At 39.1% G+C, this 26,886-nt stretch overlaps 4 protein-coding genes across 7 annotated transcripts; 1 reads left to right on the top strand and 3 right to left on the bottom strand.

The window, feature by feature from the left end:
• Positions 1-433: 433 nt before the first annotated feature.
• Positions 434-1,580, bottom strand: LOC107627457 (protein NPGR2-like). Its single transcript, XM_021116964.2, has 2 exons — positions 684-1,580; positions 434-592 (listed from the first exon to the last, which is right to left on the bottom strand). The coding sequence occupies exons 1-2, from the start codon at positions 1,578-1,580 to the stop codon at positions 434-436; spliced, it is 1,056 nt and encodes a 351-aa protein (XP_020972623.2).
• A 3,900-nt stretch (positions 1,581-5,480) lies between these two features.
• LOC107615436 (homeobox protein knotted-1-like 2) lies at positions 5,481-10,136 on the top strand. Of its 2 annotated transcripts, none has more exons than XM_088502208.1 (5): positions 5,481-6,366; positions 7,738-7,858; positions 8,900-9,243; positions 9,328-9,464; positions 9,874-10,136. In XM_088502208.1, the coding sequence occupies exons 1-5, from the start codon at positions 5,890-5,892 to the stop codon at positions 9,905-9,907; spliced, it is 1,113 nt and encodes a 370-aa protein (XP_088358334.1). In that variant the 5' UTR covers positions 5,481-5,889; the 3' UTR covers positions 9,908-10,136. The 2 variants fall into 2 exon arrangements, with proteins under 2 accessions (XP_088358334.1, XP_088358333.1); XM_088502207.1 differs by having other exon boundaries at positions 9,871-10,136.
• A 941-nt stretch (positions 10,137-11,077) lies between these two features.
• Positions 11,078-11,899, bottom strand: LOC107640782 (uncharacterized). Its single transcript, XM_016344285.3, has one exon. The coding sequence runs from the start codon at positions 11,702-11,704 to the stop codon at positions 11,261-11,263; it is 444 nt and encodes a 147-aa protein (XP_016199771.1). The 5' UTR covers positions 11,705-11,899; the 3' UTR covers positions 11,078-11,260.
• Positions 11,900-12,640: 741 nt separating this feature from the next.
• Positions 12,641-18,589, bottom strand: LOC107640791 (RAF-like serine/threonine-protein kinase 20). Of its 3 annotated transcripts, XM_088502210.1 has the most exons (11): positions 18,412-18,589; positions 15,314-18,169; positions 15,128-15,226; positions 14,824-14,993; positions 14,593-14,661; positions 14,361-14,513; positions 14,098-14,261; positions 13,836-13,983; positions 13,482-13,604; positions 13,294-13,381; positions 12,641-13,200 (listed from the first exon to the last, which is right to left on the bottom strand). In XM_088502210.1, exons 2-11 carry the CDS (start codon positions 18,165-18,167, stop codon positions 12,980-12,982), a joined length of 4,089 nt encoding a protein of 1,362 aa, XP_088358336.1. In that variant the 5' UTR covers positions 18,168-18,169; positions 18,412-18,589; the 3' UTR covers positions 12,641-12,979. The 3 variants fall into 3 exon arrangements, with proteins under 3 accessions (XP_088358336.1, XP_088358335.1, XP_088358337.1); XM_088502209.1 differs by having other exon boundaries at positions 15,128-18,169; positions 18,412-18,586; XM_088502211.1 differs by having other exon boundaries at positions 15,128-18,582.
• Between the last annotated feature and the right edge of the window lie 8,297 nt (positions 18,590-26,886).

Genomic DNA, 26,886 nt, shown 5'->3' with positions numbered 1-26,886 from the left:
CCATCTTGCTTGATAGTTGACCTTTGTGCTCAATTTTTGGCATTTTAGCTGGTCGTGCAAACGCCATATTTTGGATAGATGATGGATTATTAAATCTTGCTAATTTGTCCTTTTGCCTTAGACACGTACTCGGAAGTTCTTGCACAGTTTTATTATTTTATCGGTTAATATAAATTATTCATAACCTATATATTTTATTTCTGTAAATAACGATGATATATACAGAGAAGAAAATGTGTTTCTATTTTCTTATTAAAAAACAGAGAAGGTGAGTGCAATATATAAAAAAGTGAAATGAGAAGTGAGAACAGGTTTGATCTGTATATTAATAAGCAATTCGACCATTACAAGACAATGAAAGTGGCATCATCTGCATAAATATTATCCTACCCAAGTTCAGAATCCTTGTCCCAAATAAGCTTTTGTTACTATATTACCCTATTGCATAACATCTAGTAGAAGAGTATAGTTTGATGGCCCGAGATTTTGAAAGGCAGGCCTCTGCGTCACGCCACTGTGAAAGGCTGATGTATACATAAGCAAGATCATGCCATACTTCAACTTCCAAATTCCTAATCTGATCTCTTTTGTCCTGTCACCAATGGTATGGAAAAGGGTAAGGACCTTAAAGCAATATGACTATGAAAAAGTATTTTGGGACTGGAAAAATTAAGAAAACAAACCTTAAATAGCTTATTCCGAGAACCAAAACTTTTACTATGAACTTGAAGAACAGCAAGAAGCTGAGTGTATGTCTCAATGGCACTCTTTAACTGGCCCTGAGCGATCTGAAGTTTCGCCTTTGTTCGTAACAAATCACCTTGATCCCATTTCCCAGTCTGATCCAAAGCAGCATTGATAATAGATTCAGCATCTAAGAACCGCTTTTGTGCGGATAATACCCTAGATAACAGTAACCAACCTTTAACATTAGAGCCAACTTCAAGTTTTACAATGCACTTAGCATAATGAAGTGCAGCATCCAACTTCCGTTGCTCAGCGTATTCTAAACTCAGATGGTATAATACAACAGGGTCTTCCATTCTGCTCAATTTGCAGGCAGTTTCAAGGGTATGAAGTGCCTCAGATTGTCTCTTAGCCCTCTCAGCATCAGAAATGGCCAATTTCGAGTATGCAGAAAGTGTAACACCAAGTAAGAAATTGGCCATATTTTCTAACTGATTACATTTTCCATCCAAGTTCTCAAGTGCCATCCGAGCAAAGCTTACCCCAGGGTCTTTTGTAACACTGAAGTTCTCGCAACAAATCTTAGAATCCATTAACAAACTTGGAACATGTCTTGGGTCCTCTCTATTACTCAGCAGTTTTCTAAGAAGATCCAGCGCTTCCACGTTCTTCCCTGCTCCGTAATAACAAAGAGCTAAAGCATAGAACCTCTCCTTTCGATGGATAGTTCCAGGAAGCAATTCTTCCAATTGATTGGCTAAAATCATCAAATCTCCAGAAACCAAAATTGAAGGATCCCACTCAATTCTATTTAGAGTGACTTTTCTTAGCAAAATCATTAAAAGAAGTATAGCCTCTTCAATGTTGTTTCTAGGCACAAACGATCCATCCATTTGGTCCCAATAGGGTAATATAGTAACAAAAGCAATTTAAAATTTACCAATTGCCCCAATTTTGTGCTTCCGACAGATATCTATCAGATCTTTCGTGGAATTGAGTATTGACAACCTCAGATATCTGTCACCCATTACAGGAGGCAAATGATGAGAAAGCTTGATTAGATGATAATAATAATAATAAACTTATAAAAGGAATCTGATTGTTCAAAAGTTACAAACACTCTTGACTCACCATATGAGAAGCAAGATTTTTTAGATTTGGTTGAAGGCCTGTGCATTTTGCTCCATGAGTGTACCTATTAGACCTCCAATTGCTGCAAAAAAACACACTGCAAAGTTCAGAGGAGGTTCTTTATGCTTGAACACTAAAGCAAGGAAATGCAGATACACAATATTTTTAGAGGTAAATAAAATGAAAAATGATATGGAAACTGACCTTTGTAAGGCATTCCTGGCACTGATGAGGCAACATCGGATGGAGCAGCAGCAAGGCGAGAAGAAGGGCCTGAAACTTTTTCCTGCAAAAGAAACAAAAAAGAGAGAAACTTGAGTTTTCACTGCTACAAAATAAAATTTATGAAAGTATATTCTGTTTACTTCCTTTTTTGTCACACTATTTCTTGGTAATTCTATTACTCAACATCTGAAGTTTTCCCTTATTTAACATTCATAAAAATAAGTGAAGAGAAATCACCGTGATAGCTTTTTCCTGCAAAATAATAACAACAATAGCAATGCATGATGCTTGATCTGTTTGAAAAAGAGGAAGAAGGTTCTTGCTTTGCAAAGGGACCTACATCAACAGGTATATTCTGCTTTATCCTAAAGTAGTGTTGTATTTACTCTATCCGTTTCAAAATATCTGTCACCTTGAAAACTCAGTACACTCACAATTCAATGTATCTAGATATATTTAGTATGGATGTACCAAGAGTACTATATATGCTTGTTTGTTCATCTAGAAGGCTACTGTAACTATGCTTATGTTGTGCTTCATAGCAAATGTTTACATGGCCAATCTCAACTCATCAATTGCAGATTTCAGAAAGAAAGAAACTAATTTCTTCCATAGACAGTGACAATATTAGTAAACCAGAAGGGGGCAGTATTTCTTATGAACATGGCACCAATGGCAGAAGCCATTCTTTTGAGAACCAAAATGGTAACATTCTAGGCATTTATGGAGGCTTTGATGAATCTAACCTAAGGATTCAAAATTCATCATCTTGACTATTCTAAAAGAATCAAACCGAACTGAGAAGAAGGCAGAGGAAAAAGTATACCTTGCTGGGTTTGTCGTCCTCAACAAGAAGTGGGGTTGAGGAAAGTTGTCCTATTTCAGTGTCATCAGGGAGCGGCGGCGGACGATGCGTGTTGTGGCGGCGAGGGTAGGCGAACCAGAGAGAAGAAGATGATAAAATGGCGTCACGCTAGCAGACCTCTCTTGGCGGCGGACGCAGGGAGTGGCGGCGGACGCAGGGAGCGGCGGAGGACGATGCGTGTTGTGGGGGCGAGGGTAGGCGAACCAGAGAGAAGAAGATCAGAAAATGGCGTTACCCTAGCAGATCTCTCTTGGCGGCGGACGCAGGGAGGGGCGGCGGACGATGCGTGTTGTGGCGGCGAGGGTAGGCGAACCAGAGAGAAGAGAGAAGAAGATGAGAAAATGGCGTTACCCTAGCAGACCTCTCTTCTTCGTTGAATGTGAAACTGAATCTGAAACTAAGAGATAAAGGGAAAAAGTGTAAATAACAAAAGTTAAGGGATCAAAATTTAATTAATAAATTTTTTTAAAAAAAAAAAACGGGGTACATTTTGTAATTATTTTACTGTAGGTTAATCATACTCCCACACAAAAGTGGGAGCAAGGAATCCTTGGCCTATTTTTCATTACAATTAAAATAAAATTTTTTCTTCTAAAATTAACAAATACCCTATCTCATTCTTCTTCTTTATCTTTCTCTCTCTCTTTTTTCCCATTCTCTATTTTTCTTACCTTTGTATTTTACAAAAAATAAAATTAACAATATAATATAATTCAAATAAAAAAAAATTATTATACGCATATTTTTTATTTAGTTCTAATTTTTTACTGTTTATCTTTTTAATTTATATTTTTTCTTCTTTTTCTTCAAATATTTATTATATATAATTTAGAGAAAATACTAATGTGATTAAAAATTAGAATAAAGATTCAATTATTTAAAAAAAAAATTTGAATTAATTTTATAACTATCAATATAATTTTTTTTATACTAATATCTAATTATATTTTTATATACATATATAGAAAAAAATATTATTTTTAAATAGTAAACATAAAAATTAACTATTTCTATTTGTGCAATAGACTTAACACCTAATTAAATATAAAAATATACACGTTAACTTCTTTCAAATTTTAGATAACGAATGTTAAAATTAATTATTAGTAAAAGATTAAACTTTTTCATATGAAAATAATAACTAAAAATTTTATTATTTATTTTTTTTATCTACGGAGACCATGATCTTCTTAGTCAACGGAGACTTTCGTCTCTGACGACCTTTTTATAAAAATAGTTTAATGCTATAAATATTTTGTGTCATAATCTATAATATAAGTACAGATGTTTAAAAAATTTATATTCCTGTAATATTATTACGGATAAAAATACTAGTAGAAACTAAATTAGACCTTTATTCCAATTATTTGCTAAGTATAAAAATATTGGTTAATATATATTAATTCTCCAAATTTTCTCCTTGTGTATATATTGGAACGGAAATGTTTGGTAACCAAAGAAAATCAGCAAAAAACAGCCATAACTTGCCTTATTTAGCATTTATTAATTGTTGCGACAATTAATTAATGCTAAATAAGGCAAGTTCTGACTGTTTTTTTTTTTGTCTATCTAGCATTATCCATATTGGAAATGGGAAAGTCTAGGGCCAGCAATTATTAAAATTTGGCTAGCACTTAACCAGCAAAAAGAAAATGAATGATTTTTTACCGTTAGATGAAATCTCACACTATTAAATACACTATTGATGATTAATTAAGAGCTACAACTCACAAAATCTGCTGGCCTAGCACTCCTCAATTTAAGAAGAAATGTAAATTTACTTATTTATTTTGGAGGTGTAAATACTAAATAGGATTTTCTCGAGTTTGTTGCATTGTACGGTAAAGGGTCTGATGGAAAACGAAAACGATGCCTGGCGCACAGAAGGGGAAGAGAGAAGAGGCAAGAGGCAAGATATGAAAAGTAAGATGTCACTTCTTCCCAGCAGTGTATGTATGTGTAGTGTAGTAGCACTAACTAGTAAAGTAAATATCTGCCATCAACACCACAAAGGGGCTTCCTTGCTGGACCTCAAAGGTTTGTTTCTGTTTTTCCCTTTTCCACCTTTATTATTATTATTTTCTATTCTCGTCCCAATCCCTACCATGCACTTAGCCTCCCCTATAATCGCCTATTTTAATACCCATATAATTACCCATTTAGCACTCCCCGTGATCTTTCCTCTAAAGAAAAAACAACACGTCAACGTAATGCTGTTTCATTCTTAGCCTTTTTGAACACGATATCTTAATCTATGTAACAAGTAGGGTATCCAAATTGACATAAATGGATTTTAATTCGCTTAAAGAAAAAGGATTACTATTATTTATTTTAATTTGTTGTAGGTATAAACGAATAAAAATTAATAATACATATGTCATGTAGCTGCCTCTCCTACATCATTGATGAATGGATCTTTGTCTTTATCAGAGGAAATCACCAATCACCTCACACCACAAACCCTACCACGTTATCACCAATCCCACCGTTGGATTGATCTCTGTGTCAACCCTTATACTTATAATTTCTCCTTTTTAAACACTAAATTGACTCATTATTATCTATTATCATTGGAGAGAAGATAACAAAAGATTCATTGAACATATATAGGCTTTTCACAAAAAATAATAATAACAAAAAGTAGAAGGAGTAGTGGACTTAATGCACAAAAATAATAAGTAAATTTGATGCATTATTATTACTTAGTTCTTTCTCTCTGTATATGCTTTTTTCCCTTAAAAAGTGTTTTCTCCAAACCTCTTCCATCTTTTTCTATCTTTATCTTCATCGTCACCACCACCACCAACAACTACTCCTCTCTAGTTTTCACTGCAGAAATTCTCTAGCTAGAAACTTCCCCTCTTTGACTTCATGCCGAGTTTGGATCTCAGTAGTGCAAACTAATAAAAGGATAATCGAGAACAAATGCAGTCATCGTAATAATTTAAAAAGACGAAGAAGGGCTTAATAATTGAACGGAAATGGCTTTCCACGAGCACCATATGCAGCACGAGATAGCGTTTCAGCGCTTCACCGAGGAGCAAGAACTAACAGCAGAGAATAGGGACATGCAGCAGCAGAGGGCGGCGGGGGTGGTTGCGCCGCCGACGTGGCTCAACAACCCTAGCAGTCATCATCATCGACAGCAGCAGAATTTCCTGCACCAGCTGCAACCACCACCACCACCACCGGAGACAGCGACCACGACGGAGAAGAGCATGGATCGGAACACAAGTTTCGAATCGTCTGATGAATTGAGGGAATACAAAGCAGACATCTTAGGACACCCGCTGTACGACCAGCTTCTGTCGGCTCATGTTTCTTGCCTGAGAATCGCCACACCAGTTGACCAGCTTCCACGGATCGACGCGCAGTTGCAGCAGTCGCAGCGCGTCGTTGATAAGTACTCTGCCCTCGCAAACCCTGTCGTTGATGACAAGGAGCTCGATCACTTCATGGTAATAATAATAGTAATCATTCTTTTTTTTTTTTTTTTTCTGTCAAATTTAAACCTAATACTTCCTTTTCCTCTTAAATGTCAAACCTTTTGTGTTTTTTTTTTTTTAATTACTATTTTGCTTCTACCAAACTTAGACGGTTACACCTACTACCTTTCATGAATTCTTGGGTTTAACGAACGATATATCACAATCTATTATTATTATTATTATTATTATTATTATTTTGAGCTTGAGGTTTATCCGGTGATGGGGATTTTGATAATTGTTAAGGTGGATGTGAATAAATGAATCTAATTTAATTTAATTTTGGATAACGATTGAGGGTTCTAATTATATGATAGTGCCTTCTCCAATTCCTAGACCTTCGATAATGCTGCAGACTTTATGACTTTAATTTATATGGAATCTTTTCTGTTAAATGTTGACATGTTGGTCTTTTTCCATGGTTCACTTTTCTTTTCTCTGAAAATTGGATGGCTCACTTGCTAAATTCTTATAATGGAATAAGTTCCAAGATTATTATTACCTGTATACTGAAACTGAACTTTAAGCTTTCGATCGATGATTACGAAGTTCTTTCAAGCTTTTTTTTTTTTTTCCCTCATATCAAATGTACGTACGTTTCTGGCAGTACATTAATGAGAGAGGTATGGGACCTTGCTGATTCGGTACGTACTAACTATTAATTAAATTAATTAACCGGTTATGGTATTATTTGTCCCCTACCATATGGCACTGCCGATTCAATCTACCAACTACATAAAATAATTAATGTTACTAGTAATATTGAATCATCATTTATATTCTTTGTAATAATATTAACAATGTTTGTTCATGCCAAAATTAAGTTTGTGATCACTTTAAGAATTTTCAAATTCAGAAAGGTGGAGAAAAAGTGGATGAGTGGATTGTTGGGTGAGTAGCTAGAATATAGTAGATTATATAGTAGGTATTTAAACAGACACACAATTTTGTTAGTAGTGTGCAACTAACATAGTTTAATATTAATATGGTGTTACTAACCAGCATCTGAAAAGGTGTTATAAAGCATTGATTGATGTATATCAAGCTATGAGTTTTTAATAAATGCAATTGATAAAAAAATTCAAACCTTTCTAACTACTCTTGATTCTTTAAGTAGTGATGTTAGAAAAGTGGATATCAAAATCTTATATTAATATTCATCAGTAGAGGTTTGGTTTTGTGGGGTTTATTATTATGATATGATCCTAATAATCATGTAGCAATATAATATAATACAAGCAAGTAATAATTCTTTCCAGTGTTGGTTGGTTCTGAAGAAGAATGCTGTATTCATGATGATGACGAAGATCCTTTTTTAAGGTTTGATTGTACTTTTATTTGTAGACACATTATGTTCTGCTGCTATGTGCGTTCAAGGAACAGTTGCAGCAACATGTCCGTGTTCATGCCATGGAAGCAGTGATGGCTTGTTGGGATCTCGAGCAGTCTCTACAAAGCTTGACCGGTAAGCTTTAATTTAAGCATCATCACATTCATCCCAATCATAAAGTGTCAACATTTGTTCTTTTTATTTTTCTTATACTTTAGTTAATAGTATCCAACTAATAGTTTTTAGAAGTTTCAAATGAGTTCTAATAAAAGTTAAAAATGAAAACTCAATCTACACGTGAAGTTGATAATTGAAAATGGTTAGATAAAAATTTAGTCAAATAATTCAAATTATTTAAAGGCTCTCAATTATCAATTACACGTACTGTACCTAAAATTTTACCTTCAGATATTTTAATTTCTAATAAATATTTATAAGAATTCATAAATTAATCTATAGAACAAATTGGTTTTTTTTATCATTTTAAAAGAGTGTAATTTGTTTTAGAATAATATTTTTTATCTAATTATTTAAAAATAAAATTTATTAAAAACTTATTTATACAATATTTATATTAAAATTTTGATTAATAATAACAAAAAAATTAATTTATTGAACAAAAATAATGATAAAAAATGTTAAAAAGATAAAAATTTGTTGAGTAATAAAATGTACTATATAGTATATACTAACTTTGCTATTCACCTTATTATAATATCTAAAAAGTAATGTCTAATTTATTAAAAAAAATTAATATTAATATTTAATTTAAAAAGTATAAAAATAAATAATTTTTAAATATTTAAAATTTGTTATAAAAAATAAGTTAGACAAAAATTAAATACAATCTATTATAGGTAATATATAAATATAGAGAAAGTCTGGGAGGTTAATAGATTTTGTAATTTTTAGCCATCAATTAGTCATCAATGATGTTTTTAATGGTATGAGATTGTATCTAATGGTATAAAATTATTCAATTTTCTTTTAATAGTTAAATGCTAGCCAGAATTTAACAAAAGTGCTGGCTATCACTCTTCTTATATAGAATTCAGCTTCTTCTATTTGTTATATATAAAAAAAAAACAAAGAGAGAAAATGAAATGTGTATTGTCAAAGTACATATTTATTTCGATTAGTTTGAGGGAACCCTAAAGGTGTAGGAACATGGAGCAGGTGTATCTCCTGGGGAAGGAACGGGAGCAACAATGTCGGACGACGAAGATGAGCAAGCGGAGAGCAACGGTGGCGGCGGTGGCGGGGGGAACCTATACGAAGGAAGCTTTGACGGTGTTGATAGTCTTGGTTTTGGTCCTCTTGTGCCGACTGAGAGTGAAAGATCGTTGATGGAGCGAGTGAGGCATGAACTGAAGCATGAACTCAAACAGGGTTACAAGGAGAAGATCGTTGACATCCGAGAAGAGATTCTCCGCAAGAGAAGAGCTGGCAAGCTTCCTGGTGACACCACCTCCCTTCTCAAAGCTTGGTGGCAATCACATTCTAAATGGCCCTACCCTACTGTAATTAATTATTAACCTACCTTAATTAATTCTACCCTACTTAATTAATCTATGTGTTTTATAATTTCAAATTACTCATTGCAGGAGGAAGACAAGGCCAGGCTGGTGCAGGAAACTGGATTGCAATTAAAGCAGATAAATAATTGGTTCATAAATCAAAGGAAAAGGAACTGGCATACTAACCCCTCTTCCTCTAGTAACTCTAAAACCAAGCGCAAGAGGTATATATTTTTACGGAAATATTTGGTAACCAAAGAAAATTAGCCAAAAACAGCATAACTTTTCTTATTTAGCATCTATTAATTGTTGCGACAATTAATGAATACTAAATAAGGCAAGTTCTGCATGTATTTTTTGTCTCCCTACAATTACCCATATTTTTAAATGAAAAGAACAAATTTAGGTGAAAACTCATTTGCAGTTACTTTCATGTAAAGTTGATACTTAAAAGTCATTAGATGACAATTTAGTCAAATCATTGAACGATTCTCAACTATCAACTTTACATGAAGAGAACTGCATTTGAGATTTTACTGCAAATTTATCCTAATCAAGTAATCATCATGTTAGTTATGTTTATATATGCTGATGATTGCTGTAGTGAATGAATATTATTAATTAATGCAGCAGTGCAGGTGAGAGCAGTAACCAAAGCTTCATGTGATGAACCAAAAGGAAATTAAGATATATACATACATATATATATATATCTATAACATTATAATGCTAGTCTTCGATTGCTTGCTGGGATTCTTAGACCTTAATTAACGTCCGAGGGCTACTGATATGGATGTAAAAGGGGATATATATCACTCTTGAATATTTTTGCTTTAAACACAGTAAACCCTAATATTGATGTACATATATGACTATATATATTTTCTGCCTTTATGCTCGTGCATACCTCATATATAGTTCATATTTCTGGCTAGCTCTTTATCTTTTAAAAAAATCATTTTATTATAATTTAGGATGGAATAATTGACGAGTTTAATTATACTAAGAGAAATTCATTACAATCCAGCTGGTAAACAAATAAACGATATGAGCATATATGCTGCAAAGTCTATTCTATGAACCTGATGATAATATTGGTGAATTCTATTATTCCCAGTAAGAATGTGCATAATTGCTAGTCTATTACTTGATGTGTTATATTCACACTTTCGTCTATTTTATTTATTTAAATATTTAAAAATATAAGATAATAATTAATTATATTTTTATTTTTGTCTTATATTTAAATTAATATTCATTAATTCTCTATTTTTTACTAAAAATGTTGATCCACTAGTGTTCTCCTAAATATTATTCATATCATTTCACTTTAAAGGTTGTAGATTTATTTATTTTGTAGGTGAAAATCTTTTAGAAAATGAGTTTGTATTTAAGTACAATTTATATATTTTTTATATTATTATATTATATATATATTAAAATCATTCATTAATATAAAATATATATTAAAAATATATTAAATAACACTTATATTTATATAATAATTAATTTAATAATTGATTTTTTTATATGCGCATAACATTTTTTCTTAAACAATATAAAATAGTTTGTAAAGTAGAGTTTCATAATTCCACTATAATATAAAATATGTAATTAATTAAAAGAAAATTAGTTCCGGTTTATTTATCTAAGCTATTTGTTTTTGACTTGGCATAAAACAAAAGAAAAGAATAAATGAGCATTTTGTGAACAAGTGGTTCCCCACAACGCGTTTACTTTTAATTTTCTCACGCAATCGTTTTCTTCCATTATCTTCCATTAATGGCTTGAATTGAATCTGTTCTATCGGTTAATAAGGCAAACACCGTGCAACTGGTTTTGCTGATCAAGAGGTGGTAGCACGTAAAATTATGAACAAAAAGAATATAGTGATCTTTACATATTGAGTTGAATCAAATGAATTCAGCTAACTATATAGGAAAAATACGAATAACATGTGAACAAATTTTACTGAATGAATCAATCTTAAAATTAGTATACACAGAATTTTATATTAATATCATGACTCATTTTGGCGGCGACCAACAGGAATAGGAGCAGAAAATCTGGCTGAGAAACTTGGAGGTATGTGATCTTCATCTTCGCTTTGAGCTCCACTATTGAAGTTAAGAGCATAACTGTGTTCATCATATTGAAACCTCTGCTTTTGATGCTTCTTGCCATACCCACTTATCTTTCTTATGAAAGTTTTCCACTTTGGACCCGCAATCACTTCCGAAGCCTCCTTCACCTTCCTTAACTTTTCCATCATCCATGGTTCTCCTTCGCCGCCGACGCCCTTTTGCTCCGCCAGTAAACGCTTACCTTCTTCGTCGCCGCGCCACCACCTCAAGCTGAGACTACGAAAGCATCCGCATCCGCATCCGCTAACATCTTCCAGGCCTTCAAAACCTCGTTCGTGCTCCATTTCCATCACCAATGGTCTTCCCTCGTAAGAACCCATGTATATTGGTATTCGTGTGTGGCTGCGTTGCCTTGTTTATTAGAGGAAGGATTTATATGGCAGAGGGTGATGATTAGAAGCAAGAGGAAGAAAAGTCAAAGAAAGCGTAGGAGACATGTTTGAACTTTGAATTTAGAAGGTTCCAAGCAAATATCCAATGAAAAGATAGAGGTACTCTCGGAGATGCTATTTTAAAGTCTACTCTATTACGCGATCTCTTCCGCATTTTATACACTGACATTACTCAAATCATGAAATGTAATAAATTAAATATAGCCAAGTAGTGAAGTAATGTTACGAGTACTTCAATCCCAACAGGGGTGGTGTGGTGTGATACTGTGATGTTGTTCGTTCTGCCTCCCCGCGTAGATTACGCAATGTTTTCTTACGAGCAAAAAATTGAATAATTTGGGAAATGGGTTCAAAAGTTAAGCCCAATAGCCACGGCCCATAAAAAAATCTTTTCTATATGTGCTGGTATTTTCTAATCTTATGTTAGTTGATTATTTATTGTTTTGTGCATTGAAGAAAAAGTATTTTAACGCAAATTTAAGTATTTAACCAAAGCACACTAAGTTGAATTTCCATGTTTTTCTCTGAGCAATCTTTTTTTTTTTTTTTAACATATCCTTTTATTTGATTCAGTCTAGTAACTAAATTGACCTATTCTCCAGGAGAAGAACAAGATCACTTACAGCTGGAAGTGCAAGACCAAAAATAAAAGAATAAAACAGAAAGCCTGAGTCAAACTAACTTATTAAAGTAGATATCTTGAGCTTATGAATTTAGTGAGTCGAGCTCAAACCTGAGATTTGAGTCTATTGGATCATAAATTAGCTCAATTATAATAGAGGAAACAAAGGAAGAAAACAACAAGCACAGTTGAGATACGGACTTCGGCACAATTGTAAAGCATTAAATAACGATCCATCACCCTTATTAAAAGGAGTAGTAATTAATTAAAAGAAATAATACCGATGGTTTAAAAATGTTCAAGTCTTTACAGTATCCGTATTTACAAGCCCTATCAAAGTGTGAACATATATTTTTCTTTTTCCAAATAGAAATGAATAATTCTATATTGTTCCCCTTAAAGAGTTGTATCATGTAGTAAGATAAAAGTGCAATATAGCTAAATGCCTGATAGCCCCTAACAGGATTGGTGTATCAACTCCTTGAACCAACAAAACCTTCCCTATCAATAAGTATTGCACACGATGCGTTGACAGAGTTAAATAATTGGATGGAACACAAACCAGAGAAATCGAGAAGAAGTCATTTCTGCACTTGGCTCTGCAAGGAAGAGGGTTGCTGCTGCTGTTGGGTTTGACCTTTGGCAGTGATCTTGGTCGCCATGGATCGCAATTCATTGGCAATCTCAGTGAAGCTAGGTCTCTCCGATGGTTCTGAGGACCAGCAAGTCTCCATCAGCAACCTCCATTTTGAATCGCAAGATTCCGGAACTGGAGGGCGCAAAGTGTTGCTCACAATACCACCTGAATTATATTTGGAATAACCATGATGCAACGGCTCAATAACTGAAAAGTGAGGTAGCTAAATCTAATGTGTGGATTCAAACTGCGGATTACCTATAATGGCACCATAATGCAAATCAGCGTATGGCTCTTCTCCAGTTAAGAGTTCCCACATCACAATACCAAATGAGAAAACATCAACCTAAGACCAAATGCCAATGCACAAGCATCAATTTCAAAGAGTGACAAAACACGAAGAAAGTACCAAAATACATCAATGGTTCGTCAGATAAAGTATAAACCTTCTCCGAAACAAGGCTACTGCTCCCATTCAGCAGCTCCGGAGCCATCCAAGGTAGAGTTCCTCTCACACCACCAGAGATCAGCGTCTGACGCTTCACTTTGGAAAGACCCAAGTCACCAACCTGATATCAGAAGCAAAGCTGTAAAAGAACAATTTATTTCTCTAAAAGGAAGGGGCATTGTCAGATTTATAATTAGTTGTTCCATGCTAAAAGTTAAGCAATGTTATACTCATACATGAAACGAAGTACTAAAGGCCCTAAAATCAGTGAAAATAAAACTCAGGCCATAAAGGACGGTTAATAAAGCATAGCTTCGAAGTCAAATTCCAATGATATATCAAGCATTTAAACCTTGCATATTGGGCGGTGGGGATCTCGGAGATTCACAAGCAAGTTGTCACTTTTCAAGTCAAAGTGAACTATGTTTTTTCCATGCAGGTACTCCATACCAAAGGCCACATCCATTGCAATCAAGAGTCGCTTGCGCTTGTCAAGGTTCCTGTATGATGGGTATTAGCATCAAACACTTATCATTCGGGAAAAACATCAAATCAGGTTAATGCAAAGGAACCAAGAGATGGCGCATACATAGAGAAAAGCATGCAGATATTACCTCCCATTCTTCAGCAAGGCAGTTCTTAGAGAACCATTAACCATATATTCAGTTACTGTTGCCACAGAACCTCCTGGGCCATCAAGGACAACACCATAGAATGCCACCACATTTGGGTGGTGCAAGTCAGCAAGCTTGATTGCCTCATTCCAGAAGTCAGCTCTCTGATGTATAAACAGATGATCAATGTAAACCATTTCATTAGTCATGGAAAAAGGGCAGGGGAAAAGGGAACTCAAAACCATTATCAATGAAAAGCAAACCATTCGCTCTTGCTCTGAAGGCTTTCCTGCAAAACACCTATCAGTAATCCGCTTGATTGCAACATCAGTGCCTCTCCATTTTCCATGATACACAGTCCCAAATGTACCAGATCCTAGTTCTGTAAGCTCTTCAAGGTCACAGTTCTTTATTACCTACAAAGGTTCCAAGTGGAAGGTGTTAGGTAAGCTGAATTGGCATAGAAAATGAAATATAACCAATAAGACAATCAACCTGCAATCCTCCAACATCTGATGCTGGAAAGCCAAAATTTGTCGTTTCTGGTTGCTTGCTCTTGATGCTCTATAGGGGGAAAAAAATATATGTTTATATTTATAATCATAATAATACTAATAAATCAGCAGTGGGGAACAGGCGGAGAGAGTAATTTATTCTAGAGACAATTCTGCAGCTACACAACAAAGATGAGTATACAAACACTGATGAATATGGAATCATAATCACCTGAGTTTCAGCAACATCTATCAGATTGTTTTTATCTTCACCATCCTCTGTGTTTTCAAGGTACATATTGTCCCTTGCATGCAAGTCAGGATTTGAAGGAATTCTTGAGTGCAGAACAGAAGCTGCTACATCTTCAGCAACAGCTTGTAGTTGTTGATCTTCTGCTGAACCTTCATTAAATAAACCAAAACACAATGCGTATGTACTGTTAGCTCCACAACCATAGATGATATTAAAAACAGAAAGAAAAACAAAATCAAAGGGAAAAGAGGTAAAAGTATAAAACTTTTCACATGTTACATACCTTTGGCAGATCGAACATGTTCTAAAGGTAAATGCTGTTTCAAAGACTGGTAGAGGCCATCATCAAATTGTGCTCCTAAATTTTGTTCGCCAGAGTTGCCTGGAAACTCACCAAAGTCATGCCCATGAGAATAGGTTTCTTTCTTCAAAACAGCTTTGTTAGGTCTAGCAATTGGAAAGAAGGTACCATGCTGTATATTCCAAGGATCTTGATTGCTGAAAAGTGAGTTTGTCGAATCCTGAATATCTCCAAACCTTACAGATTGTGATATTGATGAAGTTGTTTCATCCTTGTGGTGGTTTGCTATTTGTGACTGATGATTCAAACCAGGAATGCCCCAAACAGGGTGTTGTGCAACCTCATTGTATTCCCCTGGCCTAGAATTATGGGCATACAAAATTTCTGTAGAAGAAGGCAGCATACTAGGAACCCTAGCAATCCCGCTAGATTTATCAACCGGCTGAAAGCAGCGATCATTACTCACATGAACTTCAGGAATGCATACGTTGAGGGTGTCCATCCTCCCATCAATAGGTTTCAGATGGTCCTGTGTAATCTTATCCACCAACTCTGACTTTGGTACAACACCAGAAAGCTCAGTAGTATATTCTTTTGGAGATCCTTGGGCCATGCATTCTGAAGTTTGTGTAGCTGTCCCATCAACTGTAGAAATATTGTTATGGCCAGTTTTATTCACAAGCACATCCTGTTTACCCGAGTGTTCAACTGGAGACATATGCCGGTGGGCAACATCATCAATATAAGATAGTGGGGAACTTCCCATGAGCCCATCAATTGGAGACAGTGTTGGAGATTGTTTCCCCCCTGTCCTTCCAATGGTTTCGTACATAGTTGAATTTCTGGGATAATCAGAACCATCTAGCTTTTGCGTAAAAATCCTAACTCCCTCAGGTTGTGGCTCAAGATTTTGAGGAGGTGCAGTTTTTTCAGTACAAGTTAGTCCATCTGGGGACTCTGGTTTTCTAATAACCTGTGGTTTGGCCTGGGACACTTGTTCAGCAATACCTTCCCTCGACATAACATTGTTTGTAGCTTGAGCTCTTGAGTTGTCCTCCATGGGGAGACTATGATAAGCTGGGACTGAATCAGGAATTGATCCTGCACCATTAATACGTTGATCTTGAACCACTGAATCGGAATGTGCATGAGGCAGTTTTGTTTGGCATAATGAACAGTCCTCCACTCTTTGGCTTTTCTCAGGGACCATCACCTGTTGTTGGGGTAATAACCCATCAGAGTAAACAACTTGATCTTGTGAAGGAACCTGAACCCAGCCATAATTACCTCCAACGATGACAGAAGGGACTCGATTCATTGGAACCTGGTAAGTGTTGTAGCCTTGCTCAGTGGGAAGCTGGAAAATTCTCATCCCTGATGTATTTTCATCATTATACTGCTCTGAACGATTTTGCTGCAGTTGCATCACAGGTTGTGGTTGGACGACATTTGACCTCACACCAACATGAGAAGGCATGCCTTGTTGAGTAAATGTCATTTGCATGCCAGGAATGACCTGATGAGATGCTGAACCTGGATTGTTATCATGAAACTGTGGTTGAGTGAAGACTTGCCCTGTCTTCCCTAGAAGCTGAGCATTTCGAAACCCTGTCTGTGGAGGCATCTGGACATAATCTGCATAATTCATAACTTCCTGGCGCAAATCAAAAAAGGGCTGTAAATAAGGTGAAGAATATGGAACTTCCATTCCACTTTGCTGCAACCCAACTGGCTGCTGAGACATTGTAGCAGGTATAGACCTCTCTAGGTCGACCTCATTATGGAAATATGGTGCGTGGGTTGGAGTCCTAGCAGCCGACATGCCCATCAAAACTGCAGAAGCTCCACTGGCATCAGAAGCCATCAAATTTGAAGGAGTGTCAGAAGAAGCTGCTACATTTCCCTTAGGCACTGCACTTACATCACCAGAAATTAAACTATCAAGGGTCTCCGAGCCACTCAAATCAGAATTCTGAGTTGATGCTGCACTTGTAACGCTCTCCTTCCTAGTGATTCCAATACTAACATCATCTGCAATTCCATTCACGGCCTCGACATATCTCTGACCACTATCCTGCAAGTCTGCAAAGTGCATCCCGCCGGAGATTTCAAGATCAGCAGCAGAAAAAAGGAAAACCCTCAATTTAGCAGAGCCGTCAGGGGACCTCTCCATCAACTTTTCATACTCCTCCATCATATGCTCAACATCATCGGGGCACGAAACTGAGACCAGTGCATCAAGCTCCTCCTCAGGGAGCTGATACTTTATAACCACAGGCTGCCCATAAGTATCAACCATCTTCTGCATCAAATCATTGAATCTCACATCTCTCCTAACACTAATAATCCTAGTCTTCCCTCCAACATATCTCAACATGCCATCACTAGGCCTCGGCAAAATCCTCCCGCCAAAGCTGCACAAGAACTTCACTTTCCTCCCAGAAACAGATTCATCGACGCCGCCACCACTACCGCCACCATCCTCAACAACATGATCAGCCCGGTGGCCAGCAGTATGGCCATAAGTAGCCTGATCAGTGGCGTTGGCAACGACCCTGTTAATCCTAAGACCACCGTAGGCAGGAAAACCATTACCAGCATCATTACAAGCCTTATCCATTGCGCCATTAGTCCCCACCCAGTTCCCCAAATTCAAAGTAGCATTGCCAGGTGCAACCCTATTACAACAACTATGACCATAATTATACCCAATGGCAGGGTTCGCATTGGGATGGGCAATGGACATGGCGGGACGTAAACACCACGTAGTGCCAGCGGTGGAGGGCACATTCCCGTAGCTCAATCCAACGAGGGTGGCGCCGTCAGAGACTGTAGGTGAGTAGAAAAGAGGTACCTGCGGCGTGCCGGGGCTTCCCATTTCACGACCCGAATTGGGGGTGGGAGGTGTGGTGGCTGTGGCGGTGGTCGGCGGTGAAACGAAGTGCTCCTCCGCCATAGCCAAGTTCGTAGCTACATTCAGCGGACGCAGATCTTTTGTTACGGAATTTTGATCAAACGCCATACCTATACACACAAAAACAAAAAAAAAAACAAAAAAAAAACGAAATAGATATATAATAAATAACAAATAGTCAAGGTAAAAAAAAAAAGAGTTACGGAGAGATTGATATGAGAAGCAATGCGGATGAAATGAATGGAACGAAGAAAGGGTCGTGGATCGAATAGTGCATTGGGTGAGTGCGATTAAAACCCTACTAAGCAAAATTGGGGGAAAATTGAGAGAGAGAAAGAGAGAGAGAGAGTACCAGAAAATGAATTGAAGATTTGCAGTAAGAGTGATAATAGATAAAAATGAAATAAAAAAGAAAAAGAGAGAGAGAACAGAAGGAAAAGGGCATAGTCCGAATATGGAAATGGAAATAGAAATAGAAAGAGGAGAGCGTGACAAGCGTAAACAATCAACTTCTACTCTCCCTTCCTATGCGCTTCTTTTTTCTTCTTTTAATTTTATTTAATTTTATCCGAGCTCTGTTATGGAGTGATGATGTTTCTTTCTCTATCAAGTTCGACACCCCTTGCTTCCTTCAATGGATTCAGAATCTCTGTTTTTATTTTTTCTTTTTTAAATAATACGTCACCTATGAAATTCAGTTGGAGCTGGTCCGTTGGTACTACGTAACAATCATCTCGCAACCACGTAGGTATACACTTTTATTTATTTTCTCACTTTTTTTTGCCGGGAAAATGACGCAGAATAGTACAGTTGAAAACGGCACCGCATGAATGAGATAAAAGAGAAGGCTTTTTATTATTTAATTTTTGTTATAAGCTTTTAGATCGATTTATTTATTTATTTATTTATTTATTTACATTTCTACATCTAAATTACAACATCTATAGTATTTAAAAACAAGATAGATATGCTGTGATCATGTACTATGTTCAGTCTTGTTCATACCCTGGCCCAATAAATAGGGCCCAAGATCTAAGCAAAGAAGCCCAACCCAAAGGGTTGGCCCTCCTCCAGTATCAGCCTTCGTCCCAGAAGTCGGTACTAAACACGACCTGCTCTAAAGAAGTCGGATACGAGGGTTAGCTGGTAGATAACACTCATTCGAATGAGTAACTGCCCCTAAAAACTCTCTAACCAATTCATAGAGCCATATCTTAACCTCCCTAAGATATGGGAACGGCTATCCACCTAAAAAGGTGGCACTACTCCAGCGGTGGTTATTGGTTCACCACTATAAATACCCTGACATCCCTCAGGTATCACTAAGTTCCAATACATTCTCAACTTGCTCACACTCTGGCTAACTTAGGCATTGGAGTGTCTTTGCAGGTACCACCCCCCATTCTTCCACACGCACAAGTCGGACGGAGGAACACCGAGTTTCAGGTTCACTCGATAGTCACCTCCCTCACGCGTTTGGGCCAACCAACGTCATCCGGCCCACTAATCTCTGGTTACCCACCGTAACATTGGCGCCGTTGCCGGGGACCCGAGAGATTAACCAGTGATGGCGGAAAGATCCCCTGAAGAAGGTCATGTGGAGACAGATTCTGATCAAGAGAATTTGAACACTGGAAACAATGAAGCAGATCAGAACCTCCACCAGGAAGCCAATGATCAAAATAAGGAAGGCACCTCCGGAATCAAAAATCCGAAGGTGAACTCCTCGGAGGGGCGCGAGTCAGAAAAAGAAGGACCCCCTCTCGCTAGTGAGCTTATGGGATTAATCCATAGCCGCCTCGAGCAGCTAGAACAGGAGCGGGAACGACAAAGGGAAGCTGAAAGGAACCTAAAAGAGGAGATGGAGCGACGAAAAGAGTTAGAAAGAAAACTCTTAAAGTTAGAATCCTCCCTCAAAGGTCGGAATTCCCACGACGATAGAGAAGATTCTCCCTTAGGAGAGAAAGATCCGTTTAGCGAGGACATAATGAGGGCAAAAGTTCCGAGAAACTTTAGAAGCCCCGATATGGACCTATACGATGGAACCACCGATCCAAAGCATCATCTGAGCAACTTTAAAAGTCGGATGTATCTGACCGACGCTTCTGACGCTACGCGATGCAAAGCTTTCCCGACAACCTTGTCAAAAGCAGCGATGAAGTGGTTCGACAGTCTCCCTCCGAGGTCAATTACCAGTTTTGAAGACCTCTCAAGAAAATTCCTGATGAGGTTCTCCATCCAGAAGGACAAAGTAAAACATGCACCAAGCCTCCTGGGAATAAAACAGGAGGTCGGGGAGTCCTTACGGGCCTATATGGAAAGATTCAACAAAGCATGTTTGGAGATTCAGGACCTGCCCACTGAGGCAGTCATCATGGGGCTAGTCAATGGTCTTCGAGAAGGACCCTTCTCACAGTCCATATCAAAAAGACACCCCGCCTCTTTAAATGATGTACAGGAAAGAGCTGAAAAGTACATCAATATGGAAGAAAACGCTAGACTAAGAGACCCGAGGTTGCGACTCGGACATCCTCCCTCAACGAAAGAGAGGGAGAGAGAAGCTAAGAAGAAGGAAGAACTCGGCCTCGATAGGCCAAGAAAATACCACTCTTATACTCCACTGAAAATTCCTGTAGTGGATGTATACAGAGAAATTTGCAATACCGAAAGGCTGCCTCCCCCCAGACCCATTAAGAATAAAAAAGGGGGGAGTTGACCTCCTATCCGACCTCTCACAAGTCTTTGACACCCTAAGGTCGCACGGGATGAGACTAAATTCTGCAAAGTGCGCCTTCGCAGTGGAGGCAGGAAAATTTCTAGGATTCATGCTAACACAAAGAGGGATCGAAGCCAATCCCGACAAGTGTAGAGCTATCCTAGAGATGAAAAGCCCGACTTGTTTGAGAGAGGTCCAACAGCTGAATGGCCGACTAGCAGCTCTCTCCAGATTTTTGGCAGGATCAGCATTAAGATCCCTTCCACTGTTCTCCCTACTGAAAAAGGGACACCAGTTTGAGTGGACTCCCGAATGCGAGGAGGCGTTCCAGGAGTTCAAAAAGTTTTTGAGCCAACCTCCTATCTTAACCCGACCTATAGCCGGAAAAGACCTCGTCCTATACCTATCCGTGGCAGACAAGGCTGTTTCAGCAGCCTTGATAAGAGAAGACGAGGTCAGTCAACACCCAATCTATTTTATCAGTAAAGTTCTACAGGGCCCTGAGCTAAGGTATCACAAATTAGAAAAGTTTGCCTACTCTCTAGTAATAGCCTCTCGAAGGCTACGACCTTACTTTCAGGCTCACACAATAAGAGTCCGCACGAACCAACCCATGAAGCAAATCCTCCAAAAGACGGATATTGCAGGAAGAATGGTCCAATGGGCAATAGAGCTCTCCGAGTTCGACTTGAAGTACGAAACTCGGACGGCGATTAAAGCCCAGTGTCTCGCCGACTTCATTGCTGAATATGCAGGGGATCAAGAGGACAAACCGACTACCTGGGAACTCTACGTGGATGGGTCCTCCAATAAAACAGGAAGCGGCGCAGGCATAATATTGGTAGATGAAAGGGGAACCCAGATAGAAGTTTCCCTCAAGTTCGAATTCCCAGCTTCAAATAATCAGGCAGAATACGAAGCCTTGATCGCAGGATTGAAGCTGGCTGAAGAGGTCGGTGCTATGAAAGTGATGGTATACAGCGACTCCCAAGTGGTGACCTCCCAAATAAGTGGGGAATATCAGGCAAAAGACCCAACTATGAAAAGGTACTTGGAGAAAGCCTCGGAGCTCCTGGGGCGCTTTGCAGAAACCGAGGTGAAACATATAACTCGGGATCTAAACAGCAGAGCAGACGCCCTATCCAAGCTAGCAAGTACCAAGCCAGGAGGAAATAACAGAAGCCTGATTCAAGAGACTCTCCAGGAACCTTCAGTGGTAAAAATGGAAGACACACTAGAAGTCCTTGAAGTGGTCGGATTAAACCTCGGATGGATGAACCCCTTAGTCGAATACCTAAAATTCGACATCCTCCCTAAGGAGGAAAAAGAAGCCCAAAAAATCCGAAGGGAAGCACAACACTATACCTTGGTGAAAAATGTTCTCTATAGAAGGGGGATATCAACACCATTGCTAAAGTGTGTGCCGACCTCAAAAGCCACCGAGGTGTTGGAGGAGGTACATAGTGGAATCTGCGGGAATCATCTCGGAGCCAGGTCATTGGCCAGGAAAGTGATCCGAGCAGGATTCTACTGGCCAACCTTACAGAAAGATGCCACAGAATTTGTGAAAAAGTGCCAGCCATGTCAAATGCATGCAAATTTCCACGTGGCTCCCCCAGAAGAGCTCATTAGTATCACTTCTCCATGGCCCTTTGCAAAATGGGGAATGGATTTGTTAGGTCCTTTTCCCCAGGCGCCATGACAAGTTAAATACCTAATAGTGGGAATAGATTACTTCACAAAGTGGATAGAAGCAGAACCACTGGCCACCATCACTGCACAAAAAAGTCGGAGGTTCCTCTACAAAAATATAATCACAAGGTATGGGATACCTTATTCCATTACCACAGATAACGGAACCCAGTTCACCGACTCCACCTTTAGAAGCCTGGTAGCCAGTATGAAAATTAAACACCAGTTCACCTCGGTGGAACACCCACAAGCCAATGGGCAAGCCGAAGCAGCCAACAAAGTCATTCTGGCAGGGCTGAAGAAAAGGTTACAAGAGGCGAAAGGGGCTTGGGCTGAAGAGCTCCAACAAGTACTATGGGCTTACAGAACAACCCCCCAATCCGCCACTGGAGAAACACCCTTTCGACTAGTCTATGGCGTAGAAGCCATGATCCCAATAGAGGTCAATGAGCAAAGCCCAAGAGTGATTTTCCACGACGAGATCAGGAATATACAGGGGCACAAAGAAGAGCTCGACTTGCTCCCTGAAGCCCGAGAAGAAGCTCAGATAAGAGAAGCAGCGTTGAAACAAAGGATGACTACAAGGTACAACAAAAAAGTCATTCGAAGGAGTTTCACCCCTGACGACTTAGTATTAATCAGAAACGACATTGGAATCAACAAATCGGGGGAGGGAAAACTCGCTGCTAATTGGAAAGGACCATACAAAGTCAAGGAGGTCTTAGGAAAAGGCTATTATAAGGTGACCGACTTAGGCGGCACCGAGTTACCAAGGTCATGGCATGCTTGTAATATGAAAAGGTACTACAGTTAAAAGCGAACTCTACTCCCTGATGTACTCTTTTCCCAGCTTCATGATTTTTTCCCAGAATCAAAGGGTTTTTTCTGAAGAAGGGTTTTTAACGAGGCACCATAGTAGGGACTAAGGGAAATAAATTATCAAAAGCCCTTAGTAGCAACAAGGTACCTCCTCGATTAATAAAGATCTTTTTTCATTTTAAATATCTCTTTCAAATTCCCTTTTTATTTTCTTTCTACGAAACGCGCCGATTTAAGCTCGACAAAACGTGAAAATCCCATGAACCGACCTAGATGGTCGTCAGGATAAAACGACGAGGTACAAGTCGGCGTAAAGAGGCTATAGAAGTCGACCATGATAAACTCGGAAGCAGTCCGACTCATAAGTCGGAAAATGAAGCCGAGTAAAGTTAAAATGAATCGCAAAAGTAGCCTAAGTCACGAAGAACTCAATAAAACAAAATTGAGTACTAGGAATAACGAAAAGAGATAAGAAAAAATAGTAAGGCTGCCTTGAAATTCAGAAAAGCAGGCAAGCCTCAAAGAAAAGTTTTTCTAGAAAAGATCAAAGAGTCAAAAGAACCACGAACAGAAAAAGCATGCGCACATAAGGTAACTCAAAACCCTTATCCAAAAAGGGGCATCTATTTAACGCCAAATTAAACCCTTATTAAAGGGCATCATTGTTTTGTTTACGGCCTTAAAAGGTCAAAAAATTGTTCAAAACACCAACAAATAAATATAAAGAGTTTAAAAAGAGGGGCCCACAGGCCGGGCCCCAATAGCCAAAATCACTTTTTAGAGGATCACCACCAGCAGAGTCAGGGGGAACGCCAGGAGCAGGAGTCGAAGAGGAAGTCGGGAGAATGGTAGAGGAACTCGGAGCGTCCTTAGAGCGAGGAGGGGACTCTACGATCCTCTGCCCCCGAGTCTTTAAATCAGACTCAGATTCCACTATGGGGACAGGAGGATCCACGATGGCACCATCAATAACAATCTTATCAGGGTCCAAAGGAGAAAGGTCCAAGTCAGGAGCAATAACTCCGACCTGTTCCTTGAAAATCCTCCAGGCCTCATCAGCACCATCCGCAATAGAGTCCTCCAACTCGGTGTAGGCCTTCCGAGCGTTCAGCAAGTCGTTCTTTACAGACACAAGATCAGCAAATAAACTATTGTAGCTGGCTTGCGCTGCTTTCCTCAACTCCACCTCCATGTTGCATTGGGCTTGCAACTTCTGCCCCTTCTCTCGGAGGCTGTTCCTCTCCTCCTCCAGTTTGGCGACTTTCCCCTCCAACTCCCTCTCATGCTCCTGATATATGCGAAGCCTACCCTCCAGCTCCTCGACCCTCGAGGTCGTCCCTAAGGAGCTGATGGGAGTCTTCTCAAATATATCCAAGAGTTTGCCACAAACCCCCGCCGTCTTGAGACTCTCCTCAACCACAGTGGTAAGGTAGTGCCAAACAGAAACATCATCCATACTCATACGAGCATGAGGATAGATGTTCTTTCGGACGAACGCAAGAGCGTCCGCCTCACCAGAAGCGCCGGACTCCAAGGCCTTACGCTTCTTTAGCTCTGGTTCGGGAGTAGGTCGGGCGGAAGGGGGTGGCAGAGAGGAGGCAGAGGAAGAAATCACAATAGGTTGGGAGGAAGTCCCAACATTCCGAGGAGGAGGAGAAGGAGAGACAACCGTCCTAACACCTCCAGACCTGGCTCGAGACTTTGCCTTGGCTTCCTGAACCCTCTGGTAAGACTCTTGAGCGTTTTTCTTTGCCATCTCTGCAAAAACAAATTGGTAGCTAAAATCAGACAAAGTCGGTAAAAGAAATTGCAAGTCGGAAATAAGCAAGAAACGCAAAAAGCTACCTAATTGTGACTGGACAAAGGCCGGCGACCCCTGGAGAAATTTTTTAGTATCCAAGTATGGGGCCCTCCCCCACACTTCTCGGAGGAACCCCACAATGGCTGCCTCTACCTCATTTAGGTCATCTAGACCATATTTCTCGCAGGGGGAGGCCTCCAGCCAATATAAAGGAAAACGGGGAGAAGAATGCTCATCCAGGAAAAAGGGGTGGTGACCCTCTACAGCTTGCACTTTGAAAAAGTAGTTCTTGAAGTCGTGAAAGGACTCGTCAAAAAGGGTAAAAAGCCTCCGACCTTGTATGGCTCGAAAGGACACCCACTGTTGCTTATTATTTAGCCCACTGAAGGGCTTGGTCATATGGAAAAGGTAAAAGAAAATCCTCGGAGAAGTCGGAAACTCTAGAGCCTGGCTGATAAATTGATAAATTTTCAGAAAACCCCAAGAGTTGGGGTGAAGCTGGGTGGAAGCCACTCGGCAATGACGCAATACAGACATTTCAAACTCTGAAAAAGGGAGAAAAACGCCCAAACGAGTGACCATACTCTCATACATAAAAAAGAAATGAGGGGCCGTCTCGTCAGCCCTCCCGAAACAAACCCGGTATTCTGGACCCGGGACTATCAACTCATACTTCGGCTCATCTTCTTCAGAAGTACAAATTCTATAGTGAGTACGTAAATGGGTGATAAATTCAGTGTCAACTGAGGGCTCCTCCCCTAGGACTGTAACATCGACCCACTGGGAGAGAGCATCTACGGAAGCCATTTCTTTTTCTTAAAAAAGGGTGACAAGAAACCTACAAAAGAAAAGGAAAATCAACACACGGTCTCTAAGGGAAGGGGTGTGGAACTAAAGCCTACAAACCAAATCTACCTACAAGATAAAGACACGCAAATAGAACGCATGTTACAGAAGGGGAAAGAACTAACCTTTATCCGGAAATAGAGGTTGGAAGCAAAAACCTTCGAAAACACAAGAATGCAGCACGAACGAATGCAAGGGAAATTTGAAAGATCGCAGAAACGAAACAACGAAAGAGAGGGAAAGTATTTATAAGAACGTTAGGGGCATAATGGTAAAATTGGGGCGATCATTAATGAAGATGCACCGTTACCAAGGCCATTAAAACCCTACGCACGCCCCTAACGGACACGACGCTTGATTAGACGTAACTGTCAGAACCAAAAGGTCACGAAAAACCACGTCGGTTCTTAAACCATCACGTCGGTCCTCTTGCAAATCGGCCACAACCCCGAGTTGAATACTCGAACCCAACTCTTAAAAAGAAATTGGGCTCGAGTAGGGGCACTGTTCATACCCTGGCCCAATAAATAGGGCCCAAGATCTAAGCAAAGAAGCCCAACCCAAAGGGTTGGCCCTCCTCCAGTACCAGCCTTCGTCCCAGAAGTCGGTACTAAACACGACCTGCTCCAAAGAAGTCGGATACGAGGGTTAGCTGGTAGATAACACTCATTCGAATGAGTAACTGCCCCTAGAAACTCTCTAACCACTTCATAGAGCCATATCTTAACCTCCCTAAGATATGGGAACGGCTATCCACCTAAAAAGATGGCACTACTCCAGCGGTGGTTATTGGTTCACCACTATAAATACCCTGACATCCCTCAGGTATCACTAAGTTCCAATACATTCTCAACTTGCTCACACTCTGGCTAACTTAGGCATTGGAGTGTCTTTGCAGGTACCACCCCCCATTCTTCCACACGCACAAGTCGGACGGAGGAACACCGAGTTTC

The sequence above is a fragment of the Arachis ipaensis genome, chromosome B1 (genome assembly GCF_059453495.1).
Source record: "Arachis ipaensis isolate K30076 ecotype BB chromosome B1, ASM5945349v1, whole genome shotgun sequence".
Lineage (NCBI taxonomy): Eukaryota > Viridiplantae > Streptophyta > Magnoliopsida > Fabales > Fabaceae > Arachis > Arachis ipaensis.
The sequence above is the reverse complement of the archived record's forward strand: the minus strand, read 5'-3'. Positions and strand labels throughout refer to the sequence as shown.